This window comes from Indicator indicator, chromosome 11 (genome assembly GCF_027791375.1).
Source record: "Indicator indicator isolate 239-I01 chromosome 11, UM_Iind_1.1, whole genome shotgun sequence".
NCBI classification, from domain to species: domain Eukaryota; kingdom Metazoa; phylum Chordata; class Aves; order Piciformes; family Indicatoridae; genus Indicator; species Indicator indicator.
Window position 1 is genome coordinate 14,843,441 of NC_072020.1, and position 24,845 is coordinate 14,868,285.

At 38.0% G+C, this 24,845-nt stretch overlaps 1 protein-coding gene across 3 annotated transcripts in view; it reads right to left on the reverse strand.

Moving 5' to 3' along the window:
* The window catches only part of POU6F2 (POU class 6 homeobox 2), a 308,399-nt gene that overhangs the window by 256,280 nt on the left and 27,274 nt on the right, over positions 1 to 24,845 (reverse strand). For 2 of the 3 annotated variants that reach the window (XM_054384993.1, XM_054384992.1), the window contains exon 1: positions 5,779 to 5,796. The exons of the other annotated variant lie outside the window; for it this stretch is intronic. In XM_054384993.1, coding sequence (XP_054240968.1) covers positions 5,779 to 5,796 — 18 coding nt within the window. Of the gene's footprint in view, positions 1 to 5,778; positions 5,797 to 24,845 lie in introns of those variants that run through there. 3 annotated transcript variants of the gene reach the window in all.

Sequence of the window (24,845 nt, forward strand, 5' to 3'; positions counted from 1 at the left end):
GTACAACAACTTCTAATTCTGGTTCTTGTGATCCGGAAGGGTTGTTCCTATATTTCCCAACAGCCTACCTCAAAAAACTCTGGAGTAGTTGCTATGCCAAGTTGCAGGCCCAGCAGCCTTCTCCTCATCCTCTGCCCACCTACAAAGTCCATCCCAGAAAGGACTCACAGCCTTGGACAGGATTTATTGAGGCAAGGAGCTGCATGCACATCTTTGGCAGATAGTCCTGTCTGGATCTGTTCTCCTCTGTGCCCTGGACATCCATGGGGCTGAGGTTCAGTATTCGCTTTTTGGAAGGTATTAAAGGCCAGGCTACACTTTGCACTTAACACAGGATCTTCCATTTCCCAACAGACACACAAGTCGAAGAATGCATAACAACCAGCAGGACAAACTTTGGAAAAAGGGTTTAGATGTTTTAAGTAAGAGGTAAGGGTATGCAAAAAGGCTCATAATGCTTCAGAATTTCAGATGGCAAAGGCACAAAGTTCTAGTTAAATGAGAATTAAGGAATTACAAACTCCCTGTTCAAAATATACTTGTGTATGCCACACATCTAGTAACAAACTTTACATGCTTCTCTTTGCAAAACCTCACATAACTTGTCATCTTTCTCTTGGACAACTAGCACTGGTATTTCCAGCCTTGACTGTTCTCTGTGAGATGTCACTGACAGTTTTGTACAGCAAGTGGTCTTCCTTGCTGTGTGTCTCCCTTAAGGATGGCTAATACCTCCTGTAGCTCAGGCCCAATACCTCTGCTCAGCTCTACCACTCCCCAAGACCTTAAATGAAACCAAACAGTTTAACAGTAAAAATCATGTGGATTTGTGTTGTGGTTTGCAAATGCAAATTACAGTTCTGGTTATACATCCTCTTTTAAAAGCTAAAAATCTTTATCCCCTTCTTCTCTGCAGCAACTCATGAAGTACAGGAGAACATTTGTCACTGTTAAAAGCTTTGCCTCTGCACTTCAAGGGTAAAGGTGCAGTTTCTAAACAAAACTATTTAGTAATCAAAGACAGCTTTTAATGGAAACTATATGGGGTTTGTGTGAAGTATGCCCTAGACAGAAGTCAAAAAAACATGGAACAAACTACTTCTATCCTTAGTGTAGGACTTGGATGATGATAGTGCTTTATAAAGGCTTCTTGCACTGGTTTAGCTACTAGTCTAAATTTTGTATTTATACTGGCACAATAAACATTGTTGGTCTAGATTTTATTACTTTAATTAGGAGGAAAAGTACAATCCTTTGTTTTGCTTTTCATTATGTCCTTAGTTTGAAATTATGTTCCACAGACTATTTCTCTCTTTGAAGTATACTTGGAATCAACTTTCTGATATTTTCAGAATATTAAATAAATCCTGTCCTCCTGCCCTCCCCCAGTTCTAATCTTGTACAGACTTCTGTGACATACATGGTGCATACATCTGATCAAGCACTCCAATTATACTACCAAGAAACATAAAATTTATACTGCTTATATACTCATATATTATTCTAATGCTTACACCAAAAAAGTTCTCAGATTGTAGCTTTTAAATTTTTTTAATCAGGACAGAGCACCATCAAAACCTAGGATAAAGCTATTTCAGGATGTAACTTATCGTACAGTTTTTGAGCATGGAATACATCAAAAAGTCTCCATTGGAGGGAAAGGGGTAGATTTATTTTGTGTCAAGTACCAGGGAGATTTAGGATTATGTTTTTCTTAGGAACTACTCCTTCATTTATCTTATTGCTTCTAAAGGTATTCAATTTTTTTTCCATAAATAATGATTTCTCATGGACATATTTCTTGATATTTTTTTTCCCTTCTTTAAGTATTATCGAAAGCAAATAAAACAATGTGCTGATATGTTCATCCCAATCTATCCACAGTCTGGCTTATGCAAACTACTTTGAATCAGCCTTTTGTGCACTGCTAGCCTCCAACCATTGCTACCTGCCAGCTATCACTTCTCTGGAAAAAATTAGAGAGAAATTTTCTCATTTTCTTCACAGCCAGCTGTATCACCACACTTAGATGAATGTTTCTACACACAAAAACAAACAAGACTGCTGATATATGATCATTGATCTCCTCTCACCACTTTGATCTTATAATTTTATTTACTATATTACATACTTATATTATCTGTATTACTCATATTTAGCTTACTAAAATCTTCAGCATTGCCTCCCCTTCTTCTTACAGAAAACCCTGATATATTCCCAGTTCTTCTCACTCAATATGAATGTTATTACCCAAAATAGTCTCCACTTTTCTGCAGCCAGAATGGTACTTATGCTTCTCATGAAAATCTGTGACATAAAAGAGTTGTTCTCTCTTCTCTCAATACTACAGATACTCATCTTCACAAGCAGTGTCCAGACTTCAGTTAAAAATAAGCATGTTTTACTTGAAAATTGCATAACTAACTCATGTTAGTTATTAATACTGAATTTAAATTAAGAATTTAGTTTGGAAAGTTAGAGAAGCTATCACCACTTATGGTTCTTTCTTTCATTTAAATATTCTTCACAGGTTAGGCAGTAATTTTAGGATGTTTTCCATTTATTTACTTAATTTTAAGTCCTCTGGAAATAGAAATAGTGCTGCTGATGGAAAAAGACTGTTTTAGAAACTCATTGAATTTTTAATTGCAGCTTTAGGAATCTTGACGCTGAATGAAATTTGTTTCTTAAATCAAGTTTTGTGGGGTAATGTCCCTTGAATTGCTGTGTGTTGAGACACAACAATATTTTTTTGGAATCATACTGAAACATTTACTAGTTAGGTTGCTCTGCAACATGCTGAGTAGAGGCTGCAGGTTGGGGATATGCACACAGCAGCTGCACAGTAAAAGCTGGCTAGGGTCACCATTTATCTTACAATCAGCTTAGGTTTATTGCTTTAAAATGCACCCAGGTAATCATGCTGCAACAGGAAGGAAAGGCAAAAGAACGCTGGTTTCACCACAGAAAACCTGAAGAACAGCTGTATGGTTGTAGGAAACTGCTGCACCACCGGTTCAGCAAAAGCCGTTCCTAGACTGGTAAGCAAAGTACGACTTGAATGTATGAATTCAGACTTTGTGTTTCCCCTGATGCACATGACACAGGGATCACTAATAACAGAGTACACACAGCATACAAGCTTGACTTCAAATGTTGCTTTCAGCTCTTGGAGTTGACCTTAATTCTTCCAATTCAATTATTAATCTGCTTTAAGAATCGTTCTGCTCTTGTTGCAAACCGTTTTGTGTTTAGGGTTTTCCACCACATACAGGGTGAAGTTATATAAAGCTTTCCATTATTAATTAGGATGGCAAGGTATAATTTTGGCTTTGGCCCAATGATTTCTTATTTCAATGACATTCTGGCTTACTGGAAAGGAGTTTGTTCATCCATGAACCAGTATCTGAAGTTTGTATTTGTACAGAGGTTAAGAGCCAGAGAAGCTACTGTTCTGGGAAGCTACCAGGCTCCTCAAAACACATGGTAGAAAATAGCATACAGGTACCAGGAGAAATAACAAGTCTTGAAAGTGGCAAGAGAAAGCAGCTGCCTTATAATTGAGGATTCTTGGAACCATGCTAAAGCAGACTTAATTTTTGAGAAGTAAGACCAGACCCTACAGATCATGATGGGACAAAGGTATAATAGGCAGGAACCTTCTTTCACCTGGGCCAACATGACGGAACAAGCCTTCAAGAAACTTACTCATTGCATAGTGTTTAGGTAGAAAAAAGACCTCTAAGTTCATTGAATCAAGAGATTTCCTACACTTCTGCCATCTGCTCTACTAAAAGCAAGAGATAGTGTATAAGAACAATTACGTCTGAGATTAGAAGATGGTTCCTATAAGCAGTAAGACTTTGACACATTTTCCTCAAAGGAGCAAGGTTCCCATTGCACTGTCAGTTTTATTCTGCGGGAAGCCATGTCAGACGTAAGAAACAATGCAGAAAATATGCCTGTAAGAATAACCAGGATTTTCTAAATCTTTAATCCTGTGAGACCTACTTATCAGAAGACTTAAAAAAAATTATTATGAAGACTTCATTTTCCATTAAAAGAACATCACTCTTAAGGAAAACAAAAATAATTACCATTCTACCCTGATGTAGTAAACAGGTAGCTGTCTAAATGATCTTTGCTATCAAAACACAAACTTCTCATTCACTGTCAGAATGATTTCACATTGGATTGCTTCAATCTCCACACTGACCACCTAAAAGAGACAATCCTCTTTACATGAGTGCCCTTTGTCATGAGCCTGCCAGTTCCATAACTTTCCCTTATTTTTGCTAATTTCTGTTTTCAAGGGTCTTAAACAAAAGGCTTATCTTTCCAGGCAATCTTGCTACGTATGTTAATAAGTCCTTCTAGAACTTACAGCAACCCATAATCAACAATTCTTTTGCTGTCCATTAGGGAGAATAAACCATAAATGGTCTCTTTGAAACTTAGAAATGCCATAGAAAACTCTATGGGATGCTCTAAATTAATCTTATTCATTTGGCCTAGCCAAAGTTTAAATGTGGTACTATATACAGTGTCTCTATATTTGGATTTGTCAGGCTTTGACTACAATGCATGCAGCATCAACAACTTTATAGGAAGAAATATCAAAGCTAGAATCCAGATTAAACTGCTTTCTTAAACAAATAAATAAAATCAACGTATCCAGAACAACACTGAAAACAAACTTACAGTAACTTTTAAATTTTGATTAGGTGTGAGAAAGAAACTTGACTAGGCAGCATAGAAGAGATTCACAGAAATTGAAAAAAAAAATTCTCTTCTTAGTTAAATAAAAACTTGCTTTTATATAACACATTGGGATTTTCAAGTTCTAAATCAAAGAAACAATTAACTTAATTTTTTGAAATACAGAACACGAGTTAAACCATAACCTAGCACTCATTCAATTGCATTGGGCTAGAAAAGCCCAAATCAAGATGTGTCTGTAACCAGACACACACTTGGCCTTCATCAGGAAAGTCGCTTTCTGTTTCAGGATAGGTCTGCTCTGACTCTCACCAGTCAGAGAAAGAAATTCTGAAGACAAAAAATAAAACCTTCAAAAGATGATTTACTGAAATGGGGGCACACCAGCTTTGGTGCAGCCCTTTTTTTTTCTTTTTTTTCTGAAGATATTTAAAAATATTTCTAATCTAATTGCAGTGTCGTCCAACTCTTGTCTTGAATGCCACTTTAAAATCCAGTGACAACCTATAATACAATATACAGTCACAACCTAGTTGGAGTATTTTTCTTTGTGAGCCTTTTGAAATACTTTATAAATGAGGATATAATCCTTTATAAATAAGGATATAATACTCCAAATCAGACTAGCACAATCAAAAATTGCTGGAAAAAATCTTCGTTTCCATATGAAAGTGGTCTTTGTCAGCTTGAAGCAAGTGAGAAGGTCTGTCTTGAATTCTTCTACCTAAGCAAGGATGAAGGCTTCCAAACTCTGAATCCAAAGTTAGGACAGCCCAGTTTCCTGTTATATATTATATGATTAACAAGGTGGTCAGCTCTATAGGTGCTTTCTATGGTTCTTGCCTTAATACAGCATACTTGAATTTCAGTGACAAGTACAGGAAATTATTTCTCCCATGGCATATCTACTGATACCATATCTTCTAGGGATGGTCCTTCAGAATTCCTTCTACCTATTCTATACACAGAATAAAGTAGCAATAATACCCATCTCAGGGAAACAGAGAGCTTCACCTGAATCAAGTCTCATAGGCAGAAATATTTTCCTTTCCCAGATACTTGAAGATGCGCTGCCATAAAATGTGCAGCTCCTGGGTTAAGAATATGAAATAATTTCCATATGTTGAGCTAATCTGACAGAAAAAACCTCCTAACTGCTAACCATATGTAATAATGCCACAAATACTGCAGATCAATAATCTTATGCTTTTTATCTTTTCCAAGCCTTTCCCATTGATAAATGAGTGCAATATATTTTTTGATCATTAGAGAGGATCTTCAGGGTTACTTTTTTTCATACCAGGTCTTTGTTAACACCTGGGTACCACATCTTTCTTTTCACATTGTAGACCACAACAATTTAATTTCAAATTAAATGTATTTTTAGTTCAGCATGCCTTTGACTATTATACAGCTCAGAATTCCAGCGAAGTTTGCATAAGAACTTGGCTTTCTTTAAGAACTTCAAGACCAAAGGATGCTTTGTATTTTTATGAATGGCCTTAATCTGCTGGACTCTGCAGGTATACTTAGAAACTCCCCAAGTTTCACTCATTATGCTAAGGTAGAGTACGTCACACAGTATTGTGTGCCAGACATGCAGGAGCATTGCTTCAATTCGGAGAGGCACAAGAACAGCTTTTCTGTTTGATGCCTTACAACAGGAAAACAGCACAACACTTACTGATCATTTTAGCAGCAATTATAGTAACTCGATTATCAATAAAATGTGAATGAAGCATTTCTCAGTTCTGCTGGTATTTCCTACAAGGACAATTCTGTTCATTATTAGGTTGTTTGCTTTGGGTTTGTGTTTCTATTTGGGGCTTTCATTTAGTTGAGGGTTGTTTAGTTGTTTTGTTTGAGTTGGTTTTAAGAAAAAAAGTTGCCACGCAATGATTTGCTGTTGTCTCTCCATTGTTTCTTAAGGAAACCCCTTCTAAGCAAGCAATATTTTTAAGGCAGAAAACCTGCAGAGTAGAACAAAACAGCAACTACAACAATATTTTGTTGCTTGCACCTGTTCTTCACAACTGGCTGACATGACTGGACTGCTCAGTTTCACCCTCTGGAGCACAAGCACTGTTGATTTCCTTCTGCTTCAACAGCAGACAAGTAATTCCAAAGATCCTGCTATTGTTTATCACATGGATCTATAGACACACATGCACATGCATTATGTATTACATAAATTAAAAAGTTTTAAACAGTCCTTCTTTCCTTGCCAGTGAAGCCATTTGGATTGTTGCCATCTATTTCAATAGGAACAAACACTAACTCAGTTCTCCACATGAAAAATCACTGAGATCTGTGCAAAGTCCCTGCTCTTCTGATCATTGAAATTAATAACAAAACTTCAGTGGGTAACCCTAAACATAGTTTAGCTGCTTCAAAAAAGTGTAGGTCAAAACAATCTCATAATTTCATTGGTCTCTAATTTCTTTTCAACCTTCTACAAGCTTCATGTTTTTTAAAAACACAATGAATAAATGCAGTTTGAAAGACTTTCATCATGTATAATTTGCAGATTTGTTTGCTCTGTGTAGAACTATGCAAAGTATGCAACAACCCATGGACAAATATGCATACCATTACAGAAACTGATTTTAGAAACATCAGCATACCAAAAATGAATGTAGTCATTAACAACTTCAGGATGAAAAATACAAAAATAAAGGTGTAAAATGAAGAATAAGAGCTTTTATCACAATCTTGTAGTATTTTTTCATTCAAAGCTATTTTCATGTGTCATTCTAAATGGAAATTAATACTGTTTGGTATATATGTATTTGAAAAAGCACACATGCTTTTTACTTTTAAGAAAAAAAAAATCCTATTGTCCATATTAGTCAGTAGTTTTTCTGAACCTAGAAGCTAGTTTATACATGCAAATGCAAAGAGCCAGTTGGGTTTCCTCAGCAAGCCTGAAGGTACCCAGCAGAGCTGTGAGAGTGTTCCAGTATAAGTCACCTTTGCCTTTTCCTTTAGTCCACTTTTAATGAAAAACAGCCTTTTCTTTGTGGGAGAGAAAGTTTTCCACTAGGTGGCTAGAATAGGAGTGCTGGCACTTGGAGGTTCACTACTGTCACCAAACCTGCTGCTGGCCAGGACACTAATCTCTGTAGTCTGATTTGCAAGAGAGCAGGATAAAGGTGTTGGCTTTGACTTTTAAGTGTTTCTGGGAAAATGTGCAGAGTAGTCTACCCCATCCCCACAGAGCCTCTACTGAACTCTTTGGTGACGTATCCTTTTCTAGTGTTTAATAACCTCTAACTTAGTTTCGTAAAAATCCACTTTCCTCAAATGACTTACCACATTTTAATGATATCTGCAGTGGAAAATGCCCTAACAGTATTTAAGTGGCCCGTTCTTGATTTTATCCCATTACTTCCATTTATTGCTTTTGCTAACACACTTCTTCAACAGCTTACCTATTTCTGATGTCCACAGATGTCTCTTCTCATGTGTTGAGCAACTAATCACTCTGTGTATATTTAACCATCTTAATCCTTACATCAACAAAAATCTGTCTCTCCTATTTCTTAACCTGATGGCACTTCTGATCTATTTCAGAGCTACATCAGGTCTTGATAATGCCTGGTAAACCCAACACTGGGGCAACGTCCAAGAGTCTTCTAAGAACAAAAGATGCTACTGTTGCTACTCACTAGTATACAATGTGTGCCCTTCATCCTCCAAGTCAGAAGATCTCAAGAAAAATTAGGAAATCAGGTTTTCATTACAGAGAGGGAAAATCAGGAATGAAGTACTCTAAACCAGTGTAAAACAGGAGTAGAGGTCATCTCTGCTTCTATCAGGCCCCATCCTTGTTCCTTCTTTTCCATAGCCATACCTACCACGGCTGTTTTCTCAATAGCATTTCCCTTTGCAAATGATTATTAATGTGAAGTTCAGAACAACTCTCTACAAAATCACAGTAGATGGTTCTTAGTCCTTAAACTTATAGGGATTTTCTTCAAGCTCATTTATTTCTGGTTTAAGTGGTTACAGCAGTTAAGTTACTCCCTCCTAAAGATTTGCACTGTTGTGGCGAGCTGACCCTAGCCAGCAACCAAGTACCACACAGCTGCTTGCTTACTCCCCTCTCCCACAAGATGAGAAAAGAGCAGAAGAGGGAAGACTTGTGGATCAACACAAAAACAGTTTGATAGGGGAAGTATAAGATGAATGTGCAAATAAAACAAAACAAGGAATTTTTTTCCACTACTTCCATTAACAAGTAGATAACCAGCCAACTCCAGGCAGCAAGGCCTCAGTATGCATAACACTCCACGTGAAGGCAAACAGCATAACCACAAACATTCCCTACTTCCTTGTCTCTTCTCCAAGAGTTGAATATTGAACACTCCATCACATGATATGGAATATTCCTTTGGTCAGAGTCAGCTGTCACAGCTGTGTCCTCTCCTGGCCTGTCAATTTCTAGCTCACACACTGTGCAAGCGTTGCTCTGTGGTAGGCAAACACGGCATGCTATCAGCATGGCTTTAGTCACAAATCCAAAACACAGCACCATTCAGGCTGCTATGAAGGAAGTTATCTCCAGCCAGCCAGCTCCAGCGCAAGGATTCCTATTTACAACTCAGGAAAATTAGTAGAGCACCCACACGTGTCTGATGTTGCTTGAGCGCTCTTTTCACACAACCATGCAGCTCTGCTGGGCTCCCAGGCCTGACCGTCCTGGCCTGTGAGCTTCCTCTGAAGCCAGACATGGGTTTCTGCCTATCACCTGACTCAGACCAGTGGCAATGGAGTGAATAAAATCAGTGACTTTTTGATTCTTGTCATATTAGACCAAGTTTTAGTCATAAATGTAAATCAACTTTCTCATTTACTTTTACCCACACTTACTTAATGCATTTATTTCTTGAGTTATTTAAGTATTTCTCAGCACTACAGTATCTGAGCATTTAATTGCATCGTTTGATCTGTTTCCACGCAGAACATTTTTAGATTTCTTGTGGACATTAAAATGTTCTCTTTGACCATAAAAATCAAGTTGGTGGGCAATTACTTCAATGTGACACCTTACATAAGCTTACCATCATGCCTTCAGTTTAAACATTTTAAGTCAATGAAATTATATTGTAGCCATTGACAACACATGCAATTTTGCCTGTTTGATATCCTATTATTCCAATAGCAGCCACAACAGGTTTGGAAAAAGCTTTTTCCATAAGAGCATGCTACCATTTTTGTGCTCACAAGTAGGGCATATTAGTAGAAAGCACAATAACACTACTTAAGTGACTAGCAGAAACTATTTGCTTGTTTCCAACAGAATGTCAAAGTAATACTAATAATTCTATACATTGGTATGTGGATGTAAAAGATGACCAACAGCATCTGCATAGGATCAAAACACATGCACAAGCAATTAGTTGTCAAAATATTTGTAGACAAATAGCGAATTATAGGCAATTACTTATGCTCAAAATAGCAAAAGCAATAAATATTCTCAGACTTAGGACATGGGATTCATTGTGCTGCACCAGGACATACAGGCAGATCTTCCCTATAAGATACAAAAAGCTCTAGTGGAAAAGAGAAACAAACCTCCACACAACTAATACTGTTTGCACGGTTCCACCAGCAGATCTCAAACTTCCCTCTTCTGCTCATCTTTCAGCTTTGCATTCTAACACAGATAACAGGCTCAAAACTTTCTTTTCATATGGGAAGCCTAGAAACCCAATTCTGACAGAAATATATTTTAAGATAAAAATTAAAAAGCATAAAAAAACCTAAAGAAGAGTAATACCAGTTTTAGAGGGTTATAAGGATTAAGCAAAGAGTATCACCTTCATTATATTCTAAGGACAAGGGCAACAGAAGTTAATAAAAATGAGAAAAATCTAAATCTGCAATCATAAAAAAGAGGAAAAAAAAGGCTAGACTGCTTTTCCTTTTTCTAGGATTATATAATAGTATCAATTTAAGAAAAGCTACCGAGTGGCTATACTATAACCCACTCACCAAGGATCATGTTGCATTAACATGAATTATGTGCTTAAACAGCAGTTCCTTGGACTTGATCACACCAAAATCTCCTTAACTAGTAGTTTAATGCCTTTATGATCTTAGAAGTCTCACGTAGCCACACGCACAATCCTTTTTTTTCAGAGAACCATTTTCAACTCTACATCAGTCCCCAACTTCATTCCAACACAGCATTTAAGAGTAAGAAGGAAGACAGACAATCTAACAGTACAAACAGCTGATCAAATTACTGGCCTTTTTTTCTGAAGACAATATCTAGCTGCTGAATTCCACTTTCTTTCTCTTTTTACAGACATCAGGAAGGAAGACAGAGTGAAAGCAAACATGAAAAAAAAAATTAAATGAAAATTCTTTATTTTCCACCTCTTTTCTTCACAACTAACACAGGTAAGGTAGTGCTTATAGAAGTACCTAGACACACAGTGCCTGTAATATCACAAAATATATCTGGTTGGAAGAGACCTTCAAGATTGCCCAGTCCAACCTTCGACCCAGCACTGAAGGGTTAACACTAAACTGTGTCCCTAAGCACCAGGTCCACAAAGCTGCTTGAACACCACATATCAAAGTGGGCTGGAAGACCACAAAAAGGATGCATGACACTGAGAAGTAACATCACAAATGAACACTTACAGTTGGGCCTCAAACCTCTGTTTTTAGGGGTCTCATCATGTTACTGATCTGCACAGCCACTCTACCTACAAATTTTTTTTTCTCCTAAATGACCTAGGAGACAGGATATCTCTAAGATATTTTTAACAGGATGACAATATACTGAAAAGCACTACAAGAAACCCAACCAGATATGTTAAATTTATTGTGACAGAGGAACTGAACTGCTTCAGTGAAAACAACGCCATGTATATGCTGTGGTTAAATTATGGCTTGAAGATACAATAGCCATTTATCTATATCTGAAGAATATAAACTGGTCCTTCAAGCATGTAACCCTGTCCTGAGTATACATACTGGAATCAATGGGACCACTTATATGATCAGATTTTGTGAGGCTGTATCACAGCAGTTGGGGCAAATTGCTCAAAAGTAACCACAGAGCTAAGTAGGAGGAAAAGGATGAAAATGACATGGAAACATATAATGGGCATTATGTGTGTAGGGGAAAAAAGGAAAATGAACCCCCTGCCAAACAAGCCACAACAACAACAAAAAACCCCAAACACACACACACCCACAACCACCACACAGAAAAGTATGTGCTTAGATTACAACCTTCTCCTGAAAAGACCAGTAGGAAAAGCTCTTCTGTTTGTAGTATTTGAAGTTCTGTTATAGAAAGAAATACCTAACATGGGAGTGCACAATCACACACACTTATAGTGTCTTCCAAGACATACCACCAAAGTCACCTCAAGCTTGCTGCCACTGAACAAAATACTTCTTGCACTATTACACAGAGGAAAAAATTTAAAACAGCACACTAACAATGAAAATAAAAATGACAGAACATATGGCTTTGCATTTATTTTCTCTCCAAAAGTCTTTCCCAAGCTTGCTGGGTTTCCTTCTACGGGCTGTCTCCACAGACTCAGCCTAGGATCTCTGTCAAAGTGTGTTCCCTCCAGCCTTGTATGCCATATTAATATCATTAATAAGTTATGACCTCAGTAACATATTCTAATCTTTCACTAGGGTTCTGCAGCATATTTTAGCACTTCATTTAAGGCATCAAGATTGGAAAGGCAGTCTAGAAGGTGGAGCAGAGTTTGTAACATTGCTGGTGACAATGCACAGCAGACACTTTCAGTATCGTAGTTGGTGTCACAGATGGCAATAGCAGTGAAATCTGACTTTGCATACTATGCCTGCTCCACATATGTATTTACACTGATATGGTGCTGTTTAAAAGATCTGTCATGTGCGTTGATGTTTAGAAAACAGTCTTATTTTAACTACAAGCACAACGGTCGTATAATTCCATGGTAGATTTCTATTTTTGGCTGTCTGTATCATTTCAAACCCCATTGTTTTGCCTCACAACATTTGCCAAACAAACAAACAAAAATAGGGGAGGCGGGGGGAAAAAGCCATATATATTCTGAAGCTAAAAGAGGAAAAGAAAGCCTTACACTAAATTTGAGGGTCATGTCAGACAATTCCTGTTTGCAGGTCAAGAGACAGGTGGGGAAGTAGTGAGCCCTGAAATTTGTCACATTACTAAATGTGGCTCCATTTTCCTTGTAGCTCAACAAAACTTAGTACTAATCCTGAAAATTTTTGTGTAATGTGAAAATATTTAAAAGTTAGAGTTTAAAAGTCTACTGAACAAAATAAGTTGTAAATCACATTATAACTGAGTACAGTTAGCTTGTGTGAGAGAAGTTCCTACTTTTTCAACAACTTCTGGAGAGCATTCAGATCAGGTACTGTTCTAATATCCAGTTGAAAAAGAAGCAGGCACTCAAAAGACTGAACAGCTGTGACTGATGGCTCAGCTGGAATGAGGGACACAAAGCCTTGAAAACAATGCAGCTGAAAAGGAAGTTTTCTGTAGATCTTCATCTGTGCATAGAGACTCCAGCCTTGAGGCTTCACTTCTTGCATCAAATTCTGAAAGCTGGAGGTAAAGGCAGACAATACCAGGGGTGAGACAAAGACTTAGACAAATTTACCAGGTATGTACTTCCTAAGAGAATGCTGGAGTAGCTCCAAACAGTTCACAGCGACCGTACTGCCCTCCAGAGGTAGACTGCAGCTCATGAGCAAGCAAAGTCTTGAATTGGCATGAAACAAAGACCTTACTCCACCCCACATGGCACACTCCAGTTTTCAGGAAGCCACACAACTGATAGGGCAGTTTAGTTCTGCAGGGGCATGAAGCTTATCTATTGTTTGTGCCATTGTCAAGCATAGATCTGTTGCAGAAAAGTCTCCAAGCAGATTTCTAGTTTAGCTTTCCAGGGGAGGTGATTACTCCACACCAGCAGTCTCATTTTTCAGGTCAAATGCATGCACACCAAGTTTGTGAGGGCGCAGTGCTCATCAAAACAAAACAAAACAAACAAACAAACCCAACATGGGCATAAGGGGGTGGTGCAGGGTTTATGAAAATGTTCAGGACAACCTGAGATTTATTTTGGGGCAGTAATTGGAGGAGATAAAAGTCTTACTGAGTCTAACTAAGAGATATGGTTGATGGAGATTCCTTAGGAAGTAGTATTGGCATTCATACATTTCCTTTCTAGGCTTCTGTAGTGAATATTTCCATTTATAAAAGAAAGAAAAATGGGAAGGACAGACTCCCTTTATTTACTTCGTTCACAAGTGGAAGAAACTCAGAAATAAAATGAGAGAGAAGAGGTAGAAATAAGGCAGGATAAGGAAAGGGACTGGCACCAGTAGGTGAGTAATGGCTAAGTGGCTTATTTCTCTAATTAAATACAAATGCATTCTTACCTGATGATCTAGTTCTCTTAGACTGAGAATAAACTGTCATTACAATAAACATTTAGCATTGAAATATGGACTAAGGTATCTTACAGTTTAATATTGGAGAGTAAAAAACCGCAAAGTTACTGAAATATTTTCCTGCCTTCTAAACATAGAATTTTGCATGCTTGGAATTCTTAAAACTGAAACACTGAATTTAGGTTTAATATAAGAGGTAAAAGGGGAAGAAGATTTGTTTGATGAAACAGTGCAAGTCATGAAATATATTTCTGCTCCATGTGGTGCATTAAGTTCTAATTATCTTATTCTGCAGAATACAGGCTTGACAGGATATCTCTGTACTATTATCAATAGTTTAAAGACTCTTAGCATAAGGGATGTACCAGATTGCTCAGAAAGATATAGCAAAGGCATTGAAATAATGACTTGGAATCCAAATACAATTCTACACATAATATTACATCCTTTCCTTGGAAACCTTTTATCTCTATGCTAGCTGCAGCCAATGCCACCGAAGACTTTGGAGAGATGGAGAAAGAACTCACACTGGATGGAGGACAATCAAAATCTTCACTGGAACTGTTGTTATAGCAGATCAATAAATACTACCTGTTGATCTACCACAGCATAATCATGAAGGCATCTACTGAAAGTACAACATATGTATGTATTAATCACTGCATGTGTGCATATGCTTATTTAAATGTTCTAAATAAACGTTACAAGTTTGGTTTTATTAATGGATGCACATATATAAGCTGACATTGACCAAGACTCTCTTACTGCTCTATCAGCCTGAAATACTGTGAGAGAAAGAAAAAGAAGTCAAATATTAATGGAAAATAGGATTTTGCTTGCAATAGCCTCAATAAATATGTCGGCTGGGGGGAAAAATAGGTCAAAAATAGAAAGCTTATATCTCCGATATCAAAGAAAAGAATGTTTGTGTCAAATCTATTGGAGAAATTGCCATGAATGGTTCATCTGTGTAAAAATATGATCCCTGTAATGCTGCTAAGATCAGCGAGACCTGGGATGATATGTTGAACAAGAGCTAGTTGCAGAAGTTAAAAACGTCCACAGGAAGCTTTAATTTACATGTCTGCTTTCCCAGTATTTTTTAAGTACTGAGTAGGAGAGGTAGGTGTCAAAAATTCCTTTTCAGGATGGTTCCTTAAAGAACACAAAAAGAAAAGTACATTAAGTGTGAATAGTAAGGTGAAGTCCTTATAAATGGCACTTAACTCTTTTCCAGTGTGCATAGTTTTTCATTTGAATCAACTTGTTGCCTGAGTTTGTGACCATTTGTACTTTTAACTTTGTGTTTTGGCTCGTGCACTCCTGCTGCTGTATACACAGTTCATCTCGCACCCTTTCCTAAAATACTCAGAAAGGTAAAGTATGATGAAATATACAGTACCACTAAACCAGAGAATCAGAAAAATGCCTTTTTATTAGCCTCATACACAAGATCTGCTCAGTGAAGCATTAGCTAGTTCAGCACATAATTCTGAAGCAATCCTTGCACAGGAACCAATTTGCCCCTGCTCCAGATTCTGCAATCACTTATTTAACTTAAATCTCAAAACCCCCAACTTTTCCATGAGTGGAGGCTTGGGAACTAGACCCTGTTGGCATTGGATGTAACAACCAGGAGATCTCTCTGGGGAGGCCAAAAGAGGCTGCATATGCTTAACTCAAAAGAAGTACCTTAAAGGGCAGCAGTCATTTTGTTTACTGCAAAACACAAATTAGCTTCTAGTGACTCCTGCAGTGAGAGCCATGCCAGGCCTCACTGTCCCAGACCATGTTTGTCCCCAAAAGACAAACACCTCAATACTGGTTAAAAGAGGTTAATTGGGCTACAATCTGACAATTGAGTTTGTATGTGCTGTGGTTTATCACCTTCTTACTTTTGCAGCCAAAGAGAAGAGAAATACTGATAGGCAAGGTGTATCTAGAGAAAAAAGTGCTACAGATGTTGTGGCATTTTCTTTCCTCCCTTTTTCTATATCACCCTCTGATTTATTTTAGGTTACATAGGATCTTGTGCCTCACTGCACTCTTCTTTGAGCTTTACATAATCTACCTGCAATGGCTTACTCTTTCCGTTATCTGCCAGAGACCTTTTTTACAATGGAATGTAGTTGCTGCGAAGGGCATTTATTGCCAATGATTTCATATACAAGATTCAACTAATATATGTCTTTCTATGCTAATCTTAGAATGTGTTAAACATTTTCCGCTAAGAATGCAAACAGTAAGTGCCATTAAGAGAGGATGTTTGAGATGGAGGATGGGGTTTTTTTATTATTTTTTTGTCTTTTGTTTGTTTGTTTGTTCTGTTTTATTTTTTCTTTTCTTTTTTTTTCCCTTTCGTTTTTAATGAGAATAATGTAAACTGAAGTGTTCTTACTCAGGGCGCACATGAAAACACAAATAAATCATTTCAGGTGAGCATAAATTCTGCTTGAATTGTAAATGACCCTGCTAACAGAAATTAGACTGAGGCATAATCTTAAATTCTCTTCTGAACATTTTTTGGGGCATTTTTCAGATTGTGGCAAACAAATTTAGACTTGAGCTGTAGAAAAATCTATGATTCCTAATGCTTTTCTCACAAATCCTCAATTGCTCTGTTTTTAAGATGTTTAAATCAAAAAGACTGTGAAGGCCTTGGTTTATTTCTTAGTTTTGGGATTGTTTTGTACCTCTGTGTACTTGATTCTTTTTGCACCTAATTTGATTTTATTCACTGTCATCAAAAAAGCTATTTTTAATCATGGGTTGAAAAACACAGGGTGCTGGATTTGCTGCTTCCCCTTTTACTCCCTCATAGCCTCTGGTGGGCATTTACTTATGCAGTGATGTAGGATAAACAGTCCTTCAGACCGAATACTTATATTTATGAAATGGAAGCTCATAAAATGCAGGATGCATTATCTACTGAAAGAGGATTGTTAAGGGGGAAGTGTGCTAGCTGTTTTCTTTTTGCTTTTTAAAGTAACCAATCAGATCATTTAAATCCCAGATCTAAGTGGCGTTCTCATTCACAAAGTACAGTCCAATAGCTGACTTGCTTTGAAATTGAAAACTGTCAGGACCTGTGTCAGTCAGAGCAATGTAAACTTGCAACAATTCCATCAACTGCAAAGGTGTTAGAATCATATATACATTTGTGATTAGAAATTGGTCTATAATATGCTTTAATTTCTTGACCATTTCACAGCAGAGATAAATCTCCTCCATATCAGTCAATTATTTATTGTTGAGCTACTGCTCTGTCAGACTCACTGATCACATTCTTCCTCATTGCTTCCCTCATCTTAGAGAGATCACTGTATGCAATAAAGGCAAAACAACAGATGATCTTTCAGCTGCCTGAAAACTTTAAAAAGAAAATTATCCAAGCAATTCTGTCCCAGCTATCCACTTGCCACTTAAATGAATGAAGCTTCTTAACCAAAGGCACATGAGAATGTTTTATCTGTGGAAATGGGAGCAATTTCCAAAGAAATTAAAGAACTGGCTATAATGAGTATAGAGGACTAAGAATTTAATAGTAGAAAGTATATTTTATAGAAGAGCTAAATCCCACATGATTTTAAACAAATGATTCCGTAATTGTCTAATCATGTTTTAAGGATTATCTAAATGCCAGGCACTTACAACTCTACAGAAACAGAATAAAAAACTCAATGTAATTAACATTCAAAGTAGCTGCTAATTTGTCCATTTATTTACATGCAACTTTATAAGTTTGCCAGACTAACCTGTTTAGATGTATGCTTCTTGTGCCAGCAGAGTTATTAAAACAAACAATACATTTATAGTGCATCTTTCTCTCAATCTGCTAACGCTGAGCAAAACCACATTTGAAGCTCCGAGACTCGCACCCAGCAGTGTCCACTTTAAATAGAAAAATCTCATTGATTGCATGAAACTCAGGTCTCATTTTTGTCCATCGATTCCCCTGGTGACCTTCTGCAGCATCAAAGCCCAGAGCAAACCCAATCTGACCCCGACTTTATGTGCATTATTATATTGAGAGACAGGAGCTACTTACAGTCCATGCCATTGTCTCCGTAGATATGTAATAAAGTATTCTAGAACTGCTCCTGCAGAGAACACTTCATGCACTCGGCATTTCCTTTTCTCTGTCTCTTGCTCCCTCTCCCCTCCAATCTTAAAATTCTTCTCTTTGCCGTGCTGAATGCCTTTTTTTTTTCCCCTACAGTGGACAGCTCAAATGAGCAACTTCAGACTTTGACTAATACTCACATAACTCTCAGTAAACAACATCCTTCACACAGATCTATAACTAATAATAATGCTTTTTATTAAGCTCTCCTGTGAAACAATATGTCTAATAAAAGCTGCTCTCCATGCTGTTTTAATTATAATAAATCACCTTCATTATGATGCATACTTCAATATAACATGCCTAATGCTTAGCTACCTAGGATACTACAATAATGAGGACAGAGAGTAGGCACATCTTGGAGAAAGTTATTTACACACACTGAAAAATTCTACAGTACCCTACTGCTTTGCAACATGAATTTCAACAACTTTTATCTTACCTTACCGCTCATGAGATCACATCTGAGAAAAAAAAAAGAAACCACAACACACCTACTTACTCTCCTTCAACCCCCCTCACCGCCACCCACTAAAAAAAAAGCTGTTTACACAAATAGCAGGACCCTGAATACATCCACTAGCATGGAAAAATAAGTCCTTGCAGTGCAATCATTTCTCTATAAATGTATAAAAGTATTTTACCCCCCTGTGCAACAAATCAGTGATGAGACTATAGGCTGTTGTGTGCTAGTACCTAGGGATTTCATGTCAAAGTCAACTTCCTTGGGAATCCCTAGGGAACTGTGCTGTGCACATTCTCATGAAAGGTGTGAAAATCTGATTTTCTAAAATGGATCAGTAATTCTCTATGAAGGGGAAAAGGATCGATAAATCTTTGCTAAGTAGATTGTAAAGGAAAAATTATTCTTTCAGTGACAGTACATTAGGATCCTCCAAACAATCTCAATAAACTAAAGACATAGCATTTCTCCACCAGCTACTTTTGACTTCTGATATATTTTTGTAATCTCAGATCATTCTGCAATGCACATACATTTATATTTGCTAAGCAATGTTCCATGTTGATGCTGATTTATGAGTATGTGCCATTATAATACTTGGCTGTGAGTAGAAAAAAAATTATTAGCTGCTTGTAAGCTGATAGATGTGATACGAGGCAATGTCATTACACCCATGCACACATATATGTTTGTTACTACCTCACTCTTTCTGTACCTACACAAATATTCCATACTCTCTATATATACACACGTGAATATTTACTACCCTGTGTGCAGTTATATGTTTTTTTTTGTATGTGCACATATATAGCTACATTTTCAGACACTGAGGGTTAATTAAAAATATCTAGAAACTGTAACTCCGCTAGGTGCTTCACAGACCTAAAAGATGCTCAGCCACTTGCTGTAAATGCCAGATGGTGTGTGCTACTTCACTCTCAAATCAGATTGCAAGAGTACTCAAATATGCGATTTTTACATACAAGCAAAAGCAGCATCTGCCTGAAGACAGCAGAATAACAATGGCCTACAGCAGCAGTCCAAATGTGTTGCCAAGTCAGAAGTGGGTTGTGCATGCAAGCAGAGGAATTCATTTGTCCTTTTTAAACCATCTCTTTCTCCTGCTGCAGACAGTAAGAGGATCCTGCCAGAAATGTCTGTAGTGTTGTTTCTGTGGCGCTGGTAATATGCACAGTGTGGGCACTTAAATGTCCATTCCAATCCTAAATGCCAGTGCCAGTATGAAACTTAACATGCTGGGCTGCATTTCTATTCCTGGCGCTCCCAGCACAGAAGTATTCTGGGTGGTAATCTTTGAGGGAATGCATGCTGAGGAAAGGAAAAAAGAGCTTTGTCCCTCTCCCTAATGCTGAGAAACCAGGGAGGAGAGGAGGCAGCCTCTGCTGCCCAGAGAAAGCAATGGTCTGGAGACTACGCTCTCTCCTGCAAGCAGGTCTTGGAACAAACACAGAAAACCAAGTCTAAGGAAACCCAGAATAACATGACAAACCAAATATGATGGGAAGGCACAGGCAGGAAAAATCTTGAGTACAGTGCTCAAACTGCTTCATGTTTGACTGAACCCCCCAAACAGATGAGGTATGAACTCTACAGTGCAGTTCTGATTATTTCAAGGCATGCAAGTCTAATAGAACTAGTGACATACTTAAAACCAAACTGTGCACCTAAATAAGATTCTCTGGCATTTTCCAGATAGTAGAATGATTTGTAGTAGCCATCATTATTTGTACTGAGAAGACCCTATGCCTTGTATGCTTCCACAGTTCAAGGAACTTGCGCATTTTTCCTAATCCTTTTGACTTGTCTTTTGTTGGTTCTTGTGTGGATTTCTGTTTCTTCTTATAAACAGGGCAAAACTAACCAGGGTGCTGGAGAGCAGGGTGCTGCCCTAGGTCCTAGTTGAGCAGAGGGCATTGGAACACATCTGAACAGGCTGGGCCTGTTTTATGCTTGGGAGAGCATGCAGTTTAAATTATTCTTTTCTCTATTATCTCTACCATTTCCATGTCCACCAGAACAAATGAGAATGAAGTAAGTGGACTTACAGGCAAAAATTATGTAAAGAGTAAATAATGTGGTACATCAGTTCCTGATACACTTAATTCATATCATTGCCATGAGGGACAAAAGGAGAAAATTAAGTTCTCTTGGACTGAAAAATCTCTTTTTTACCCAAGAACACCAGAGTAAAGGATCCTCAGGAACCCACTGCAGCTTGTCCTGAGACCTGTGCATTTTGAACCCTTTCAGAGGAGCTTCCAAAAGCATTTCAAGTTTCAGAACATGAAACCTCACAACATCTCCTCCAGGTATGGCAGGGAACAGAAATAAGGCCCACAAAGACACATATATGTGCATACACTGGGGAGCAAGGTCAATGTTTCAGTCTCTAAGCATTTATTCAGACTATTTTCTAACCCACCCAGCCCACACCTGTAGGTGTTTGTTATCCTCTGTGTTCACATAAAGGTTGGGGTTTTTAATTCTGGCCAGTGACATGATTTCCCTGGAATGCAGGTACCATAATCTGCTTAGATAAAAGCCCCATAAATTTTTTTCTTTCTTCATTTTTTCTGATATCACACATGTGGAAAACAGTGAATGTAAGATTAAATACTTCCATATCCGATATTTGGTAATAGTCTCCTCACAGAGGAAACAATATTTACAGCTCTCCATCTGTCCACCCATGATGGGCCTATTGCTGCTGAACAAGAGCTATTTGGGGTATGAAATGGATGAAGATTTTACAATTTTTATTTTTTTTTTAACCCATTTAGTGCTCTTGATACTGTGTCCTTTCACAAGCCATACACAACAGAGGTGGATTGGATGTGAGGAGGAAGTTCTTTACCATGAGGTTGGTGGAACACTGGAACAGGTTGCCCAGGGAGGCGGTTGGATATATTCAAGGTCAGGGTTGACAGGGCTCTAGACAACCCAATCTAATGTAGGATGTCCCTGCTCATTGCAGGGGGGGGTTGGTCTAGATGACCTTTGGAGGTCCTTTCCAACCCAAACCATTCCATGATACTGGGAAAGAACTAAAAACACTGTACAGGGAGTCAATACAGGAGACACAGAAAAAGGAAGCCCCATGTAGAGAGGCTGAGTTTGGGAGGGAACAGGAGGAGCAACAGAGGAAAACAGAAGACCTGGAATAACATCCTGCTTTGAAGTTAACCAATTTCAGCTGTAAGCACAGCGAATCAGAGTAAGAAATGAAGCAATGTCATTTCCATATTGTTCCATTAGACATTTTGCAAATGGGCACCTTGCAATCTGCAGAACAAAGTCTACTTTAAAAACTAGGTGAGTCTTACAAAAAGTAATTGAGTTCAAATATCTTTTCCATGCAGTGCTACTGCCACCCAGAAACGCTGCAATACTTTCTGTAAATTTTTAACAACTTTAAGTTGAAGAGTCTGGGAAGGAAACATCAAGGTTTCCATCAGTTTCAGGTAATTCTGCACTCTTAACTGCTACTATCACTTCTTTACATCACTAACCTCAGGTTTGGCTAACCATTAACATGCTAGCCCAGTTAACATACCAAGAAAACATGTTCATTACCGAAGCTCATATGTGGTTTCAGAACCATATAGCTAGGCCACTTTTAAGTGCATGCACTTTGATCCACCTTCCACTTGCTTACCCAGGTGATCTAATTTAAAAATACAAGAAATTTTAAAATGTAAGCAATAGCATAGCAGGTAGGCCTTCTGGGAAAATACCTTCTAAAACATCCCTGGGAACTTTGCAGAGCAGGGCACTGTAAAGCACAGATGCTATCCATATTAACTTCAGTAGATTTCTGTATGAACCTCTGTATGATATTTAGGACCTAATCCACATCACTGACATCAGTAGAAGCAGGTTTACTGTACCCTGTTTGCAGATTTGGGCAGCATGGTCAGGATTTTCACAAGTAGTAACACTCTTAACAGAAATACTGTCAGAATACCCACAATACTTCACAATGAGCATACTCACTAGCCACATTTGTGAAAGACAGACCATGGTAAATTAATGCCATATTCATAAACATTTGAGACTGGAAGTAACTGTCTTGTCTTCAGTCAGTTGTCAAAATTATCTTCAAAACACAGAAAATAGTTACTAGGCCTTCTTTCCCCACATTAATTGCTTCCTTAATCTTCTAGTATTATAACAGAAATCTTCAAGAGGTTCGCAATTATACCACCAGCTAGACCCTGCCTGCTAAAAAGCCACTTCCTTTGCAGGCAGAAACAGCCACTCCAAGGCAAAGATAGAGAATTTTAAGAGCTATAACTGAGGAAAAGCAGAGGCTGGGAAGAGAAATTCTTCCTTTCCAGAAAGAAAGAAATCAGCTTTGCAGCTGGCTGTTAAAATCTGAAAGTTCTGTCCATGACCATCCATGACAATTTGGTAGCCCTGCTGAGCTGCAACCCTAGTTCTAACAAAATAAGCAGTGTGCATTTGAAATAGGACTGAGGTTAGTGGTGAACTTTTTTTTGTCACATAAATGATTTAACACTCCTTAGCTACCTAGCATACCGCTACTGTGTTGGAGGAAGGTACGACTTGAGAATAAGCAGAGAATCAAAGCAGGCAGAATGTAAGAGATTAGGTGTTTTGTTCTAGCACTAAGAAGAATGTGAAGGCCACTGGAAACAGCTTCTCTGTTAAACTTTCTCTCTCCTGCTCTTCCTCCACAGAGCAGCAACACGAACTGCTTGGAAAACAAGTCTGTTTATCAACCCAACCAAAACAGTTCAAATATTTTATTGACCAAAGCAGACAGATGTCTCAAAAAAGGGAAGAAAATCTTTTAAAATACTTTTAGAAAGGGAAAAACTTAATCAGTGCCATTGCTACCAGCCACGAAGTTCATACAAGAAGTGCCTTTACAGAGCAGAGGATATATGAGGAGAACAGACCAAAGCAGCAACACATCACAGATTTCTTCATGCACAAAGTTGAAAAGCCTTTTAAATATTAAGTGCCATGTTCTACTCTAATTCCACATGTGGAACTCCTGTTAGTGTCAGTGGGTGTTTCACACAAAAAACAAGAATAGAAAACAGCCCTTGGCATCTTGTAGTATTAAAGAAAAAAAGATTTCAATAAGTTTACTTAATCCATCAAACTGGCAGACTCTAGCATTAGCTTCTGTGATAGTACTGTCAATGCTTGGTCAAGCCTAAAAAACAAACCTTCAAGCTTAAGCAAGTCATGACACAGCAGAGAAGCAGAAGCTCAAGATGGTCAACTCTAAGAAGTAAATAAACTTTTAAAAGCAAAGAAAATAAAGGATTAAAGGATAAAGAAAATTATTTCCCCCCTTTATATCAGCTTCCTCCAGAGTGGGGGAGGGGAAAAAAAAAAAAAAGATGTAACTGAAAAGGAAACTCTGAGCTTGGCAAGCTAGGTAGAAAAAGGAAAGCAGAGACAAGTTTGGGGGTTAGGGAAAGTGGAAGGTACAGCATAGCTGCTAATCCTACTAAGGGAGTTTTTCCTTCACTTTAGTATATCTGGGGCAGACAAACTTTTTGATCATGCCCTAGCTAGTTCCCTTGATAGCCAGCAGGAGCTAGAGTTAAAGATATTGGTGTATATCTTAGTCCATGCAGAGACTGGATTTATACCCAAAAGAGTATCAAGCTGTCAGATGCCTAAGTCAGAGCTTCATGACGTGGTGTCTGCAAGGGTGGAAAGCACAAGACAACTCTGCTAATGCCTTGCTCCATTCTGTCCTGCCCCTACATTCCCAGTAGGGACAGTCTCTTAACCACTGGTCCCTGTTGCCCCCCCATCCCACCCCCTTTTTTTTTTTAATATTACAAAAGCTCCATGCACTTCTTCACCTAGGGTTTTTTTGGCTTGTTGACTACCATTTTGGGTGGAGTGCCCTTGCCTGTGGTGCACTAGCCCTCACGATAAGTTGCAAGCAACCTAGTTACATTGAAAGATGGTAGAGCCAAATCTGAAATACTAGGTCTCCTTCTCATTGCCATATTTAGTATCCATTTGGCTCAAGCATCACTCTGGGCTGCACTGCAGGATTTCTGTAGCAGAGAATCTAACACA